The following is a 14,292-nucleotide window of genomic DNA, read 5'->3' as shown; positions in this document are numbered from 1 at the left end:
CTGAATTGAGTCAGTTATTTCTCAAAGATGAGCTCGTCATCACAACCCCATCAAAATACAGATCGAACGAAAATTACTGTTTACATATCAATCGTGAATATACTAATATGAATATCTGCAGAACGATGTTTTTCGAGAAGTTATTAATTATAGAAAAAAATAATTAAAATATAAAATTTAAGAGTATTTGAAAATACAAGTTACAAGTAGATAAAAAGATTGTTACGATGGTGTTTGGTATAAAAAAACACAAATTTATTGATTTTTATTTTTGTATTTAAATACTCTCAATTTTTATTACAGCTAAATTCACAAAATTTTCTACAACTTACTCTTACCATAAAAATAAAGCTTATTCCAAATACCCCTAAAAAAATTTATATAATTACAAACACCTCAACTTAACTTAAATTCAACCAAAAATTCCTAAGTACTTTAAAATAAAGTTTTGCTACCATCCCCTAAAATCATTTACCTCGTTCCGATTGATAGATTTGAAATTTTTAATTTCAAGAATTTCAGATTCAAAATAACAAATTCATCAAATTTATTTAAGTAATTCAATATTGCAAAAAAAATTAAAAATATATTTTATTATCTGGCTATAAATTTAAAATTTATTTAATATAATTTGATTTAAAATACTTTCTCCAAATTCAAATCCAATTATTAATATAAACATAGTCTTATGGAAGTGGGGGTGGGGGGAAGGTGAAAGTGTAATGTTAGTGGTGGGGCAGTAACATAAAAAGTAGAAAAATATGGGGACATGAAGTAGTAGTGTAGTGTGGAAGGGTGAGACTTTACAAATTTGGCATTTTGCTTCAATTAATGTTGTGATGGGAAGTGGTGACTGACTCACATTGGGGTGGGGGGGGGGGGGGGGGTGAGGAATGGGTCGCAATCGCATTGCAATCTTCATAAATGTGGCCCTCATCTTCTGTTCATTCACAAGAGAGCCCTGTCACTCTGGGGCCCACCCCCCATTGTCTCCCCTTTCGAGGCATCCTAATTTTAATTCCTTTCCTTGGAAATTTGGGGCAGTTTGCGGACCCAATGAATTTGGTAATAAGCGATATCTCTGAAGACATGGGCCTCAGCCCAACTTTACTAAGAGTGATATCGTCGGATTTGGCCCACAACACATTTATATGGGCAGTGTTCATATTTATTGCATTGGCCCAACGTTGTTTGGTGTTACTCTCAAGTAGATTTTGTAAGGTTTGAAAAGATTAGTTCAAGCTCTGGAATGTGTATTGATGAATGATGTGATGAGTGTTAAGTATTGTTTTTGGAAGGGGTTTCGGAAGTTTTTGGTATAGTTTTGTAGGAGGGTAGAATTGGGCTAGGCTGAAATTAGTCTCTACTCTTGTCTCTTGAATATTTTATTTAGATAGGAGAAAAATTAATGTATTTATCCCGAAATGAAAAATACCCATTATCTAAAAACGAAACGCATTCCTCTCCCGGCCACATCCTCGTGCCAAACCACCCCACTCTAAGAAGAGAATAGCGGAGATCAAGTTGTATTTATATAGCCTTTGTGTTTTTATTTTCAGTGGCAAATGTGTTTTTAATTTTGATAAAATGAGAATATATTTTGGATTAGTCAATGAGGCCGTATTTTATATTGAACTGTGATGTTAGATCAATATATTTTAAATAAAAATACATATAAACAGATATATTTTTATTTTAATTACTATTTCTAAAACTGAAACTGAAAATGAAAACACGAATATATCCTTTAAATCCGTTTGACTTTTTTGCCGACTTTAAGTTAATTTTAGAAAATGCAGATTTGCGTGGAAGAACAAAGGGAATAGTCTCCTACTGTTACTAATTAAAAAATATGTGGTATGGATTCCGACAATTTATTTAGAATAGATAACAATAATGGAGGATTGGCCGGCAGGCGGCGCCACCATCCCCAACCCCATCGCATCACCATCCCCATTGTAAGGGAAAAAGTCAAAAAGTAATGTCCGGAGTATAGCCTAGTGACATCCGCCCTCTCTCTATATATATATATGGAAAATTTTTAATTTCTATTAATTTTGTCGAATTAAATTAATTATAAAATAAATATAATATATTTATTAAAAATAATTATACTTCCTTTTTATAAAGTTTCGTATTATTATACATAAATTTTATATAGTTTGAAAAATTATATTTAACACCCATGAGGTTTGCTGTAATCTAACAAATAAAAGTCCCTCAAAATTCACTGAATTTGTTGACGTTAACAAAAAATCAAAAAGAAAATTCTTATTTATTCTCGATTGACTTATTATTGAATTATTACAGGTTAAATAAATCTTTTTTATTATCAAATTATTCTCGTACGTATTTCTTCACTCGTTAATATATGTGAGAAGGTATATTTTCATTGTTATATGGGTATTTCAGTCTCAAAAAAATATTTAATTTGCAATAAGTTAGTAATAGTCAATCGAAAGTAAGTATCTTTTCATCAATTTTTTTTTTAGTATCAATAAATTCACTGATTTTCTTGACCAACGGGAGGACTTATTTGCTAGATGGAAACAAAGCTCAAAAGTATTAGATGTAATTTTCCAAATCATATAGAATTTATGTGTAATTACACCCAACTTTAAGGGAGATGAATGTAATTTTATCCCTATTTATTATAGAATTAATCATTTTTTTTTAAATTGTACGCCAATTACACTTACCATATAAACTAATTTGGATGAATTGGGTTCGAATTAGAATTTTTCGTAATTGTCGATTTTTTTAACAGTAAACTAATCACTTAACAAATATATTATACTATTATTGTAATGTGAATTAGAATATATATATAAATATATCATCAAGAAATTAATATATACTTTATTAATATGAGGAAATTCATACATGTGCAATTCTGCATATACTGGCCAAGAGCCTCACACTCTCAAAAAGCAGCCGCTCTCTCTGGTGTGCGTGTATGTGAGTGTGTGAAAAGTGAAGGAAAATGGAGCTGAAACTGTACGTTGATCGCATTTCCCAGCCTTCACGCGCAATTCTTATCTTCTGCAAGTGGGGTTTCTCTTCTTCCATCACTTGTTCGTTTTTATTGATTATGAACGATCCATTTTCATCTTTGTGTTAGAATTTTTAGGTGTTTCTTTGACTGTCTGATTCTTGTTTTGTTGAAGGGCAAACGGTATCGAATTTGAGGAGGTGAAGATCGACCTCGCCAAGAAGCAGCACCACTTCCCTGAGTTCGCAGGTGCCAAAGATTTCTGAGATTTTGAGAATAAAGTACTGATTTTTCTCTTACTCTTCTTTCCCTGGTTTTGTTTTCAGAAGTTAATCCCATGAAACAAGTTCCAGCTATTGTTCATGGTGATTTCAAGCTTTTTGAAAGGTACTTTGTCTACCATATTTATGCATGATTATCTGCAGTCCTCCACTTGGTTCCAGTAATATTTGATGTAGTCTGTTAGAATTTCGTGGATGTCAGGTAATGTTTGAACTTGGTTGATCTCAGTCTACGGTCATATCACCGATGATGATTGAGATGCGGACAGGATTGCGATTGTGATTGATTGATTACATGTTATTAGCAGGTCATCACTTTATATTTTGTCAATGGCATGGACAAGTTAATCACTCTTGTTAGAATCTGGACAAATTTTAAGATAGCTAGTACTCACACTGCAGGACAGGATAAGTTCAAGTTTCCTTTAATGTCTCAAAGGAGTCTTAAGAGTCCTGAGCATTAGGAATTCCATAGTTTGGCAATTTACACGAATTTAACACCAAACAATCCTAGCTTAGTGGAGCTGCGCAATTTGGCCTCATTTCAATTTAAATCCAGTTGTGAATGCCTTTAGATGAGCTGACGAGCAGCTCAAGCCCAAAAGATTGTTCTTTGCGGGTGTTTCTTGCAAGATTTTAATGCAGATTTTCACTCAGAAGAGTTTGAGTGGGCTGATATGTACCTTATCTTATCTTATGTATATACACACACACCATTTTCATTAGCAATGTCTCTGTAATCTGTTCATAAATTTGTTGTTCTCTGCAGCCATGCTATACTTATTTATCTGGCTTCTGCATTTCCTGGAGTTGCTCATCACTGGTACATTCAACCTCTTTGCTTTTACCATTAGTCTTTCGCTGAATTTCTATCACGTGATCATGTATTCTTGCGTTCTACTAGTGATTTGTGTAGAAATATGTGTAGGCACTGTGGGAGTTTCATGTGATTTTGTAAACTTGTGGTTTTGGGAATCTCGATTCTGTCTTTTTGAATTGATATTGGATTGCATCAGTTACGTATTCACATCTGTTCAGTTTATCCTTTCGTTCATATCTTATGCTGTTTTATGTCCAACGTATCTATCAAACTCATATTCTGCAGCTGTTGTTCTTTTTATGGCGCAGGTATCCAGCTGATGTACAGAAAAGAGCAAAGATCCACTCAGTGCTGGATTGGCACCACTCAAACTTGCGCCGTGGTTCAGGTGATTAATGTGCATGTCTGTAAAGTTTTCTTAAAGTTCTTGCCATTGCAAGTAAGTTTGTCACCTAGTTAATGTCAATTTGCATATTTGATCAGATGACTAATGCCTAGACTTTGCTCGTTTATCTAACTTGCTCTCTTTCTACAAATTCTCTCTTTTCAGTTGGTTATATTTTTAATACCGCTGTTGCACTAGCACTTGGCCTGCCTGCGAACCCACAAGCAGCAGCTGAAGGGGAAGAACTTATGTCAGCATCTCTTGCAAAGCTCGACTCTTTTTGGCTTGAAGGAGATGCGCCTTTTTTGCTTGGAAATTCAAAGCCTTCCATTGCAGATCTTGCTTTAGTTTGTGAAATCATGCAACTTGAGGTAAGAAAAGGGCGACCTTTGTTTTCTATACCATGCTTTGAGATCTTCTCTAATCAACAAAATATTCAACCCTGTTCCCTCCTGATTCAGTTTGCAGATGAGGAGGACCGTGAGCGTATTCTAGGCCCTCACAAGAGAATTTTGAAGTGGATTAAGGACACAAAGAATGCAACTGCACCTTATTTTGATGAAATTCACTCGATAATGGTCCCAATCAGAGAGAAGCTTAAGGAACTGAAGGTCCAAGCAAGCGAAAAATGAGCGTCAAGCAAAAATCAAATAACTCCCTAAGATATGGAAAATGTCGAAGTCTACATCGCAGGTTTTATGTACTAGTATAGCATGAATGTGTGTGTTGGCTTCTGGTTTGTATGTTTATGAGTTTTAATGTACTCTGGTCTGTGGTTAAAAGATGCATTCTGCAAATATTATCAGAGTTGTGAAGTATGAAGGAATGAAATATTTCAACTGAAATTCTTCCGACCATTCCACATCTAATGAAAATCTGTGCATTTGTAGATTACTAGTGATTGATCTTAGCAGTAGAAAGTTGGAATCTTGTGATCCGAGTAATAGCAAAATATACAAATTCTTATACTTGTAGCACGGTTCCTAGTACAATACCTATGCATTGATTTGGAATTGTTAGCCTTAGAAATCTACTCGGTTTTTCCTCTTTATCTCTAGAGCATCCAGCACCGTAGGTCTCTTGTAATTCTTCAGTAAAAGAGAGCTGCAGACAACACTGACTGAAGAGGCAGCCATGGCTCCTCCGGCAACCCATGGTGGCAACCGAAATCCAGTGGACGGGAAAAGTGCCCCTGCAGCAAGGGGGATGCTAAGGGTGTTGTACCCTAATGCCCAGAGATAGTTAAGTCGGATTCTGAAAAAGGTTTTCCGAGAGAGGTCTATGGCAGTTATGACATCCTCCAAATTGCTCTTCATCAGAACAATGTCAGCTGCCTCAATCGCAATGTCTGTGCCTGCACCAATTGCCATCCCAACGTCTGCTGCAACGAGTGCTGGCGAGTCATTAATCCCATCTCCCACCATAGCCACAACGTTCCCTGCAGCCTGCCCAGGAAACAAGTAAAAAAGAATATCAAACCAGCATTATTAGAGCGTGTAGAGCTCGATGTGAGTTACATCTACAGGGTCAGCTATTTTCAGAGGTAAATTTGTACATACTTGACCGAATTCTATTTTTAGTAAGAGATACTAGAGGGACGGAGGAAATTCTTGCAACTAGCATGTATTGTCCAAATTGCTGACCATATTACCTGTAGTTCCTTCACTTTCTCTGCTTTGTGCTCAGGCTTAGCCTCTGCAATGACATTATATATGCCGACCTCTTTGGCAATCGCATCTGCAGTTCCCTGGTTGTCACCTGTCACTATTATACTATTGATTTTCATAGATTTTAGAATGGAGATGACTTCTTTAGCCCCAGGCTTTAATGGATCAGATACAGCAAAAATTCCATGCAGCTCCCTGTCAATAGACACAAGAATTCCAGTTTGAGCGAACCCTTCGGTTTCTGCTAGCATCTCTTCAGCATCCAGTGGAACATCTACATTGTGATCCAACATCAAACTCTTGTTTCCCACAAGGACTTCTTTGCCTTGGACAACTGCCTTCACACCATGACCAGTTATGGATTCGAAGTCACGGGCTTCTGGCCAAACAGGGTTCTCTTCATCTTGCCTAGACTTTTCAGCATACTCAATGATTGCCTTGGCCAATGGATGTTCGCTGTTCACCTGATAATAGAAACACCATAGTCGACATATATACTTTTTGGAACTTACTTAAAGTGGAGAGACATTTACTAACATTTGCTTGACATGTAGGATATGAAGTACCTCGGCAGCAGCAACCAGGGAATTAAATTCTTGAAGACTAATGTCTTTCAAGATCCTGCTGCCGACCACCACTGGCTGCCCCATTGTGAGAGTGCCCGTCTTGTCGAAGACTATGCAGTTCACCTGTCAGAAAGGTTTAAACCAGTTAGTCTTGGATGCACTTCTTTCAAGTCCAGATAAGAAAAGGTCGATACTGTAAACAGACCTTATGAGTGCTTTCTAATGCCTGGCCACCTTTGATCAGCACACCTTGAGAAGCACCAACTCCAGTACCAACCATAACAGCTGTTGGAGTAGCCAGGCCAAGTGCGCATGGACAGGCTATGACCATGACTGATATGCCAAACTGAAGAGCAAGCTCAAAACTATCCATAGAAGAAGGAATCCAGGTTTTAGGATATCCATTCAATTTTCCAGCAGAAAACCAGGCAAACCAAGTGGAGATCGAAAGAACTATAACCTGCATTGTGAAACGAGCAAGAGATGATCAGTTAGAAGCAGATGGAGAAGTGTAAAAAGGTAGAGCATTTATCACATACCAGTGGAACAAAGAATTTTGACACAAGATCAGCAAATTTCTGAACAGGAGCCTTCGCCATTTGTGCTGATTCAACTAGTCTAAGGATTTGCGAAAGAGCACTCTCTGATCCAACCTTTGTTGCCTTAACATGCAGCACTCCGTTTGAATTCAGGGTTCCGCCGATCACTGTGTCACCCTTCGTTTTTGCAACCGGCCTGGATTCTCCAGTAATCATGCTCTCATTTACATGACTTTGGCCCCATGTAACAAATCCATCACATGGTAGTTTTCCACCAGGTAAAATCTTCATCACATCATTCTTTTGTATTAATTGGCTGTCTATTTCTTCCTCCTTCAACACATTTCCTTCCCTGTCTATGGTTAACAGAGTAGCTGTCTCAGGAGACAAGTCCATGAGCTTCTCTATGGCTTCAGAAGTCTTCCCCTTGGCCAAAACCTCCAGGTACTTTCCCAGTAGTATGAAAGAAATGAGCATTGAGCTGGTCTCAAAAAAATCAGTAGACTCAAAACTCGGAGAAGTTGCAGCTCTCAGAACTGAATACACCGAATAAAAATAAGCAGCATTTGTTCCCAGTGCAATCAAGACATCCATATTTGCCGATCCACGGCGCAGTGCCTTATAAGCACCGATATAGAATCGTCGCCCGATAATGAACTGAACTGGTGTTGTCAACACCCACCTCAAAATCTCCCCAATAGTAAGCATGTTAACTACCTTGATGTCCAGCCCATGATTGATAACAGGGATATACATAAACACCATGGAAATCAAGAAAACAGGAACGGTAAAGACAAGACTCCACAGAAAAGATTTATAGTATTGTTTGATTTCTTCCTCTCTGTTAGCTTCTCTTCCTCTTCTTTCGGGAAATATGACAGCCTTGGTGTTCCCCAATCCAGAGGCCTGAATAGTCTTGATGAAATCTCTTGGCCCCGTCAAGTCTGGTTCATAGGAAATCGACAGTTTCTTCAGCTCTGGCTCAAAGTGTATTTCTTGAACTCCCGGCAATGCTCTAAGAGAACTCTCGATCATTGTCATTGAACCATCCGTTTGTAGTCCATCAACCTGGAGGCGTACTTTGCACCGGTCTTCTTCCCCATTGCTGATGAGTGTGCCCTCAAACCCAACGTCTTCAATGTATTCCAGAATCTGATCATAGGTCAAGATTTTCGGGTCATAGTGGACTTCGAGTTGTTCACTAGGCAATGCAACAAGTGCTTTTTGTACTCCATGCATAGCCGATAAATAGTATTCCAGAGTCATGGAACAAGAAATGCAGTTCAGTCCTTGTATACGAATTTGGCACACTTGCGTGTATCTCTCATTTATCTCTTCTGTTATCAGTCTGGCTTGAAACCCCGCATCCTCAATTGCCTTGCGGATAATTTCCTCCTGCATATTGTCAAACACGAGAACTTCATTCTATATGGTCCGGATGATTGCTAGCTATCCAAACTTACTAGTTTAAGCATATGGTGATCACAGCTTTTCTGATCTTATATAATAAGTGATACTGAGTAAAAAACAACTGTTCATTAGACACTGAAGAAAATTCTTATTTAAATCAAATCTATTACACTCGTTATGCAATTGACATACACCCAATAAACACAAAGCAAGTGTAATAACATTTGCTGGTTGGTTTGTTGCGGCCAAATTAAAGAATCATAGGCCCCAACAACAGCAGTGACGAACTTCAAACATCACCTTTAATTACATGAAAGGCCAAATTAAACTTTTGTTAAAGTGGAATGATTAATTGTTTACGTTGTCTGCTTTACGATAAAGTGTTATTGTTCAAAACATCCACTACTCTTCTCCCAAGTTTCATTATAATACCAAGAATTATGTTCCAGTCAAGATTTAGATGTGGAAAGCATATGTTTTTGCCGGATATATTAAAGGTGACTTTATATATAGCTTTATATCGCTTCATACTTTATTTTTCACGAGCTACGCAATTTTATACTGGATATGATGAGACGGGAGTTGGGAAAATTTTTTATTTGAATCAGGTATGATTGAATTGAGCTAATCATATAATAAATGTAATATACTTATTATATTATTCATCGCTTGAATTGTGCACCAACTATTAATAAATATATTACACTTGTTACGTAAATTTTAAAATTTGATAAATTCAATTTAAAGACCATTGCACTAAATGCATCACTTGAAAGAACTCGACGGTGGACGTATAGTTACAATATGTTGCCGTAAGAGAAAATTCTAATTCAGGAATTTGAACCAATTAAATAATAAGTGCGATACAATTGACGTATGATTAACGTACAATTCAAAAAAAATAAAATACCTTTTTTTTAGATAAAAAAAAAAAATTCACCTAAACCTGAAACTAATAATAATAGTAAAAGAAACAGACCTGCGCATGCAGTTCACGGATGAATCTCAAGAGAACACACACACGCGCGGTGTGCGCGGGCTAAACAACAGTGAAACTAATAACTTACTTACATTGGCAAAAGCGGGACAGAAGACGACTTGCGCGCGGTGGTTGAGGACATCGACCGCCGCCTCCTTGATTCCGGGGAGGCGCTTGACAGCCTTCTCGACGGCGGCGGAGCAGGCGGAGCACGTCATTCCGGTGACGGAGAAGAGGGCCTTTGCTTCCGAGTCTTGGATGCATTTCTCTTCATCCGACGACGACACGGTGATGCCTTTATGAGGATGGTATCCGTGCAGCTTTCCCGCCATTAATAATCCAAAGTAGCTCAGTGTGCTTCGATTTCTATATTTCTATGTCTCTGTATGTTCTAATTCTATATTTCCACATATATATATATATAGTTGTTTGCGGCCCATCTCTGAATAAAACATTCTTTTATTATTTTATAAGCAACGCCGTGTTTGCAAATGATTAAAATAAGTATTTTTAAATTTATTCTCAAAAAATAAATTAAAAAAAAAGTGTTTTAGTTTATATTTTTTTATTTGAATTTTTTTAATTAAAAGTTATAAACAGCTTCATAGCAACTTTTTCAACCTATCAATGAAACTGGAAATATTAAATTATTTTTTATATTTTCAAAACCTTTAAATTTTTACTAAAACTAGCTTACAATTTTCTCTGAAACTTATTCCCACCACAAAAAAGAATCTATTGCAAACTTCTCTTCAGAGGGTGTTTGGACGAACTTATAAAATTTTGAGTTAATTACATTTACCATCCTTTAAATGTATCATATGTCACAAACACCCCCTGAAGTTCAAAGCGTATCAAAAATGTCGAAATGATTACTTAAGGGCGTTAAAAATTCCGTTAGACGTGAATGATGTGGTGCTATTATGTGAAAAAAATATTGGATATTAATTCGGGGTCCATTACCAAAAATTGATTTTCTTCTCTATTATAAATGACTACGACTTAAAAAATATAGTAAATTAATACTATTAATCATAATCAAACAAAACCAACGTAAAAATTTAAAATTTTTTTTATCACAAATGAACATTTACAATGGTGTTTAGTTATGGTCAAAACACTTGCCATAATTTTAGCTATGATTAATATTTTGGCCATATGAAAAAAATGACTAATGGCATTCCGCAGCTGCCAATCGTGGTTAATATTTTCTTCTTATTCTTTTGACCATAGTAATTATATTTTTTAATGGTAATAGCTAACATAACGAGTTTGGATTTGGATATTGCCCATGCATAACTCGCCTATTTAGATGGAAATGAAAATAAAAAAACACAAATGACTGTATATTGAACAAATTTTCAATTCATTAATATTTTAATAAAACATAATTAATAGTAATGGGAAGGTATCATTTTTTCCCAGTATTAATTCTTTAAACATGTGCAATAATAATGTCTAGTAATTCATTAATCCAAACAAAAAAAAAAGGCCATATTCATTATAATTTACTATAATTACAAATATTTAATTAGAGTTCGAATAATTATGAAATTTCAGTATCGCGCACTTTTTAATAATGAGCTCGAAAGCTAAAGTCTTGCCCTGAACCGCAACTGCACTCTTTCGTATACGTCAGGACTCCATTGATGAGAGTTTTTATTTTTATTATGAGATTTTAAATTCTTTGAAAAAATATTTGTTTTTATATGTTCTCAAAATGAAAATATTTTTATTATCTTTATATTTCAGTTTTTTCGTTTTCGGACTAGGGAGTGATTGATGGACGCCAATACAGGTTATCTGCCCTGTCCTTCATGGACAGGTATTATTGGGTGCAAGAAAATCTGCATAGCACCAGAAGATGATGATTTCCTTTCATGATACACATCTTTCAATTATTTCTTTTAATAAATTAATAAAATACTTTTACTATTTTAATTCAAATAAAAATTTCATAATTTGTCACCCGTGTATCAATCTCTTTAATTAATATAAATATATTTATATTTTGTGGAAAAATCAATAATGTACATTTTTTCACTTAAAAAAGCGACGGACCTCTCATTTTTTTAATGTGCGCCCGAATTTAGGAAGTCTGCTGGAGTTTAATTTAGATAAGAAAATATTTAAATATAATCGAGATAAATTAAAAATCTTGAAATATGACTTGCAATGCAAGAAATCATAAGAATCACATTCAGAAGGCTCCGATTATAGTTCTTTAATATTTAAATTAGCAAAAATATTGAATAAAGTAAACTTTATATTTATCCCTAATTGATTTATTAATGATTCATTATAGTTTGGTAAGAAAAATATTTGTTTGACCTTTAATGAGTCAGTAATAGGTCAATCGGGACTAATATAAGCAAATTTGATAAATTTTGAATAACGGGCATGGATCTATTCATTAGGAAAAAATAAATACTAGGAGTATCAAATGTAATTTTTCAAATCGCAAAAAATTTACATAAAACGATATCTGAACCTCGGGGAGTATAGCGTAACTATCCCTATAAATAATTTTTTTTTTCTTAAAAGAATTGTTTGTATCATGGAGTAGCTTTTGGTGATGAATAGTGGAAGGAAGGAAGGAAGGGGAAGCAACATAATCGAAAAATCCAAAAAAATGTTTTAATCAATAAAAAAGTTAAAAGGTGTTTTGTATTTGTATTTTTGCAGCTCTACGTACTTTTATGGGTTCTGATATATACTTCACATTACACAGTTACGTTCCCTCTGAAGACTGCCTCTAAAATTATTTTTTATTTTATGAATATTTTAATTTTTTATATATATATATATTGAAAAAAAATTAATTCCGAAAAAGGAAAGAAAGTGGAGGAAGAAATCGCCAAATTTGGCAGCTTTTGGGGGTATAGGAAAGGTTTTTGCTTTATATTTGTTTTTTGGAAATACATATTATTTTTTAGTTTTATTTTTTTATATTATTATTGTTATTATTATTATTTTTTTATTTTCCCATAATAGCAATCATTCTTCCGTAGACGTAATAATAAACTTTTTTGTTCTTCACGTCCAACTTTACATCCCACTACCAGCTTTAATTCTAAGTTTTTTTTTTTTATATATATTTATTTATTTTGGTAATTTTGAGCTCTAAGATTCCAATAAGGAACACTATGATGAAATACTCTAAAAAGGTAAAAATATCGAAACAAGAATTACAAGGTAAAAAATCATCAGAATCGCATCATAAAAACTTTGACTATAATTATTCGATGCTTAAATTAGATATGTAATAGAGAGAAATGCTTAAGGTTGCAAGAAGTATTATGACAATAAAAATTTGTACTGGGGGAAGAAGGGCTATTCATAGATTTATCTAATATTAAAACTTTAAGAACGGTCGGTGGTTGTCTTGAGTCCGTACATACTTGGATTTGAATTGAACCAGATCAGGTCAGAATGATCTAAATAACAAGACGTTGATCTTGGTCCATTTCGTAACTTAAAGTAGAATTTGGGGTATTTGATTATCGTTAGAAGGCTACCTAATATCAAACTCCAAAAGAAAAAGAGTAACTTACAATGATCTTTCTTGAAGTTTGGCATAAATAACTATACTCTCTCGTTGTTTTGAAAAATTATCAATATCCTCCTAATTTTATTTGTCATCCAATAATTAGCCGAATCTGTTAGATTTTTATTCATTTTTTGTGGTGAACTGACTAAAATACCATTGTGGATTAAGAATTATATTTTATTTATTTTTTTAGTTTTTTATGAAGTAAGTGGATGATTTTTTCTATAATTTTTAAAATTTTTCTATCCATCCAGTCCGATTTCTTTATAAGTTTTTAATTTAAAAAAAAATACAGTAAGGGTAAAGTGGACAATCTCATTACTCAATCTAAACATTACATAATTTGATCAAACATTAGGGTGGTATTTATAATTTTTCAAATGACGAAAAAATATTTATAATTACGTCAAATCTCTTGTTGTTATTTGCCCAAAATAATAATAATAAATAAATCCTTGAAAATTATTCATGCACATATCGCTCTCCATTATCTTTGTTGTGGAGAGAGGGTTAATCTCTCCACCACAAATACAAAGTCGACACCTCAAATGGTTTGTTATTCTATTGTAAAGTAATTATTGATTAAGTTTACATATTTGATATTAATGAATAGTATAATAATTATTACTAATTGAGATCATTATATAATTATAATCAATTTGCTCAACTCCTCTCAAAAGAAGAAAATAGAAAAAAAATTCGATCCTTTCAAATATTCTTTTTTTCTTTTTAAATTTTTTAATATATTGATATTTTTAAATTAAAAAATATACTCAAAGTTGATAGGGGTATATTATACCCACTTAGAAAAAGATATAAATAACCCTCCAACAGCACTTATATACCACTGGAGCTCCAGGATCCGCATCTTTTTATCTCAGATCGGGTTGAGCTCCAATGACCCGAGATCGAGATCATAGATCATCTGACAATTCATGATTTAATATGATCCCACATGGACCAGCATATGGGCACGTTTAGCCTTATAAATACCCTCATTCCATGACGTTTATGGTAATATAAATTTATTATTTACTACCTCATTTACTACTTGAGATTGCTATTTAACATCATAAACTTGAAGCTTATTTAGGCATTGGAGG

The 14,292-nt window shown here is 34.3% G+C and overlaps 2 protein-coding genes across 2 annotated transcripts; one reads left to right on the top strand and one right to left on the bottom strand.

Annotated features, from left to right (window-relative positions):
• Nucleotides 1-2,878: 2,878 nt before the first annotated feature.
• On the top strand, nucleotides 2,879-5,335 carry LOC105164106 (glutathione S-transferase T1). The gene is made up of 7 exons (XM_011082675.3): nucleotides 2,879-3,048; nucleotides 3,168-3,241; nucleotides 3,319-3,379; nucleotides 4,043-4,096; nucleotides 4,402-4,481; nucleotides 4,644-4,849; nucleotides 4,940-5,335. Exons 1-7 carry the CDS (start codon nucleotides 2,984-2,986, stop codon nucleotides 5,108-5,110), a joined length of 711 nt encoding a protein of 236 aa, XP_011080977.1. The 5' UTR covers nucleotides 2,879-2,983; the 3' UTR covers nucleotides 5,111-5,335.
• A 50-nt stretch (nucleotides 5,336-5,385) lies between these two features.
• Nucleotides 5,386-10,043, bottom strand: LOC105164105 (putative copper-transporting ATPase HMA5). Its single transcript, XM_011082674.3, has 6 exons — nucleotides 9,732-10,043; nucleotides 7,251-8,645; nucleotides 6,917-7,171; nucleotides 6,712-6,834; nucleotides 6,130-6,609; nucleotides 5,386-5,923 (listed from the first exon to the last, which is right to left on the bottom strand). Exons 1-6 carry the CDS (start codon nucleotides 9,969-9,971, stop codon nucleotides 5,501-5,503), a joined length of 2,916 nt encoding a protein of 971 aa, XP_011080976.1. The 5' UTR covers nucleotides 9,972-10,043; the 3' UTR covers nucleotides 5,386-5,500.
• Nucleotides 10,044-14,292: the final 4,249 nt, after the last annotated feature.

The sequence above is a fragment of the Sesamum indicum genome, linkage group LG6 (genome assembly GCF_026168435.1).
Source record: "Sesamum indicum cultivar Baizhima isolate 11 linkage group LG6, ASM2616843v1, whole genome shotgun sequence".
Classification (NCBI taxonomy): Eukaryota; Viridiplantae; Streptophyta; class Magnoliopsida; order Lamiales; family Pedaliaceae; genus Sesamum; species Sesamum indicum.
The sequence above is the reverse complement of the archived record's forward strand: the minus strand, read 5'-3'. Positions and strand labels throughout refer to the sequence as shown.